General features: G+C 60.4%; 1 protein-coding gene across 1 annotated transcript; it reads left to right on the top strand.

Annotated features, from left to right (window-relative positions):
* The first annotated feature begins 841 nt into the window (after window positions 1–841).
* LOC104520613 (C-X-C chemokine receptor type 2-like) lies at window positions 842–1,927 on the top strand. Its single transcript, XM_010162348.2, has one exon. It carries the CDS (start codon window positions 848–850, stop codon window positions 1,925–1,927), a length of 1,080 nt encoding a protein of 359 aa, XP_010160650.1. The 5' UTR covers window positions 842–847.
* Window positions 1,928–3,277: the final 1,350 nt, after the last annotated feature.

Raw genomic sequence — 3,277 nt, 5'->3', positions numbered from 1 at the left:
GAGGCAGGGACAGAGCAGTGTGTCCTACATATGAGGAGACAGGAAGGCAACTGTCACCTGTCATTTCCCCGTTGTGGCTGAGCACGGGGACACGGTGCCTGACAGCACCCAGCTGAGCAACAGGAAAACCAGAGACGTGAAATATTTCCAAAGCTGCCTGCAAAGGATGACACGTCTTTCCTTCCGAGGGGTGAAACCACTCACACAGGGAGAGGACCAGCGGGGAAGAAGGGTGTGAAACCACTTTCAGACCTTCTCGAGTGCCACCTGCCCTGGGTATTTTGACTGCAGCCTCCCTGCCAGCTGCAGTGGCAGGAGAGTCAGCTCCAGCAGCGATGCTTGAGGGGATGGTGAGGCTGGAGGGATCCAGAGGTGCTCAAAGGACTTTGGAGTTGCCCAAGGGGTTCTGAGATGCCCAAAGAGCTCAGTTTCTTTTGGAGGTCCCACACAAACCAGGGGAACCCAGGGATGCTGGAGGGTGTCTCCTGGAGGGACATGATGCTGCATTGATGAGGGAGCCCCCAAAACCTGAGAAGAGGTGTCCAGTCTGTGGGACAACCCCTTCTTCCATGGGGGACAGGGAAGGGACAGGGCTGGGGTGAAGTGGAGCAGACCAAGGGGTGCTGGGTGTGTTCTACAAGGGGATGTGTGAGGGACAGTGTCCACCTTCAGCACTGCCCATGACCTGGCACAGCGTGGATAGAGTGGAGCAATGGAGGGGGACTGCCCACTGGCTGGGAGGGGACCTGGGGGCAATGGAGGTGCCAGGGGACCAGAGATGCTGTCACCCCTGGCCCACATCAACCTCCCACCCCACACTCATGCTGCTTTGTGGTCCACAGGCAAAATGGAGTCCTTGTCCTTCAATGGAGATTTGTCCAACCTCTTCTCCATCTACAACTACACCTATGACTATAGTACGGCCATGCCTGACACTGCCATCTCCTCTGCCCCGTGCCGGCCCGACGGCTCTGTCCTCAACAAGTACCTGGTGGTGGTGATCTACTGCCTCGTCTTCATCCTCAGTGTGGTGGGGAATGGGCTGGTGGTGCTGGTGGTGACCTCCAGCCACACCAGCCACACCAACCGCTCTGTCACGGATGTCTACCTGCTCAACCTGGCCGTGGCAGATCTGCTCTTTGCCCTCAGCCTGCCGCTCTGGGCCGCCTACCGAGCCCACGAATGGGTCTTTGGCACTGTGATGTGCAAAGCCATTTCCGTGCTGCAGGAGGCCAACTTCTACAGTGGCATCCTTCTGCTGGCCTGCATCAGCGTGGACCGCTACCTGGCCATTGTCTATGCCACTCGGGCTGCCACCGAGAAGAGACACTGGGTGAAGTTTGTCTGCGTGGGCATCTGGGTCTTCTCTGTGCTGCTCTCCCTGCCGGTGCTGCTCTTCCGTGAGGCTTTCCACTCACCCAGCAATGGCACTGTGTGCTACGAGCGCATCGGTGGCGAAGCCAGGGGGGGGGTGGTGCTGCGGATCCTGCCGCAGACCTTTGGCTTTGCCCTGCCCCTCCTGGTGATGCTCTTCTGCTATGGTGTCACCATCCACACCCTCCTGCAGACCAAAAATGCCCAGAAGCAGCGTGCCATGAAGGTCATCTTGGCTGTGGTGCTCGTCTTCCTCATCTGCTGGCTGCCCTATAACATCACATTGGTGAGCGACACCCTCATGAGGACGCGAGCCATTGATGAGACCTGCGAGAGGAGGAACCGCATTGACACGGCCCTCTCTGTCACACAGGTCCTGGGCTTCGCCCACAGCTGCATCAACCCCATCATCTACGCCTTCATCGGGCAGAAGTTTCGCAACAGCTTCCTCAAGATCCTGGCACAGCGTGGGCTCATCAGCAAGGACGCTGTGGCCCGCTATGGCCGCACCTCCTATGCCTCCACCTCTGGCAACACCTCTACCACCCTCTGAACCCTGCTGGGACCCAACCCTCATGGCTCCCAGCAGGTCCTGGCACCCCACGCACCTCAGCATCCCCACCCAGCCTCCTGGGACGTGGGCAGCAATGCCATGGGGATGGGCAGGGCCACCACTGGATGCTGGACCATGGCTGGAAGGGGGCTTGGGCAGTGAGAGAGTAGAACCCCGTTGCCAGGGGAGCGATGCCAAGCGCCACCCACCCTCCCTCCTCTTTGGGTCAGAGCCTGTGACTTTGAGGACCCTGCAACCTCATTGTGAGGGTGGTGTTCATGGCTGACGGCCGTCCAGCAATAAAGCAGTTGGTGGGTTGATCACCGAGGTCTGGCTCCTCTTTGCCATGGGAGAAGATGGCAGGATGGGCCGAGGGCACGTCGCTGGGGACGGTGGATCTTGGGCTCCCCACCTCAGTGCCAAAGCGTCCGAGCCAGTTAAGCCCAGTGGGACGTGAGTATCCCCACTTCCAGGCCAGGGAAGGGCTATTGCCCAAGAGGGTGTTGCAGAGGGTTCAGCATCCTGTACTGATGCTTCACCCCACCTCCACTTCACCCCGTCTCCAGAGGGGACCTAAACCCAGGTCTTGCTCCCTGCAGCTGCCCAGTCAGGTCCTGGCACTTCTCTGGCACAGGGGATCTCTGTGCAGTGTCTGTCCCACCTGGGGACAAAGCCATCCCCTTACCTATCCCAATCCGAGCCCCAGTGGAGCAAATCTCTGCAAGATCCCTGAGCAGCCCCTCGCTGACACCAAGCCAGCCCTGTGACCTCTGCCTGAACAGTACCAGGACCTGGGGCACCCCCTGCCCCCTGCCAGCGCTGCGGTGCCAGGACATGGTTGTGCAAAGGGCTGGGAACCTGTCCCTTACACAACCGGGACATTTCCGCCCCGGCTTGGGCAACTGAGGCTGGCAACAGAGGGGGACAGAAGGGCTGAAGAGGGGGCTGTGACCCTGCTGGGGTCCCTCTGGCCACCCTGTGTGCTAGGTATTGGGGTGCCTGCCCCAGTGCACTCAAGCATCTCTACATGAAGGTCCTGTACTGCTCTTCCATCCTCCCTGATCCAGACTCCCAAGGTTCCTTAACTGTGGGGGCACCAGTGGGTGCCAGCCATGTGCTGGCTCGTGGGTGGGTACAGGGGTCCCCTGGCACCCATGCGGGGAGCCCTGGGGACTTGGGGCTGGGCAGGGTCAGCGGCGGTGCTGGGCACAGACAGCCCATCACCTTTGCATCTGGGAAACCTCTTGCCCAAGCGGTTCCTTGCAGCCTGGCAGGAAGCCAGGGTGTTGGCCAAGAGCCGTCTCCCCTGCACGCTGCTGCCTCCCCACTGCAGGACGGGGCAGATGGTGG

This window comes from Antrostomus carolinensis, unplaced genomic scaffold (genome assembly GCF_000700745.2).
Source record: "Antrostomus carolinensis isolate BGI_N321 unplaced genomic scaffold, ASM70074v2 scaffold32782, whole genome shotgun sequence".
In the NCBI taxonomy this organism is placed as follows: domain Eukaryota; kingdom Metazoa; phylum Chordata; class Aves; order Caprimulgiformes; family Caprimulgidae; genus Antrostomus; species Antrostomus carolinensis.
The sequence above is the reverse complement of the archived record's forward strand: the minus strand, read 5'-3'. Positions and strand labels throughout refer to the sequence as shown.

Bases quoted from the DNA above. Each gene is read 5' to 3' on its own strand.
- LOC104520613 (XM_010162348.2), top strand. From the start codon at position 848: ATGGAGTCCTTGTCCTTCAATGGAGATTTGTCCAACCTCTTCTCCATC.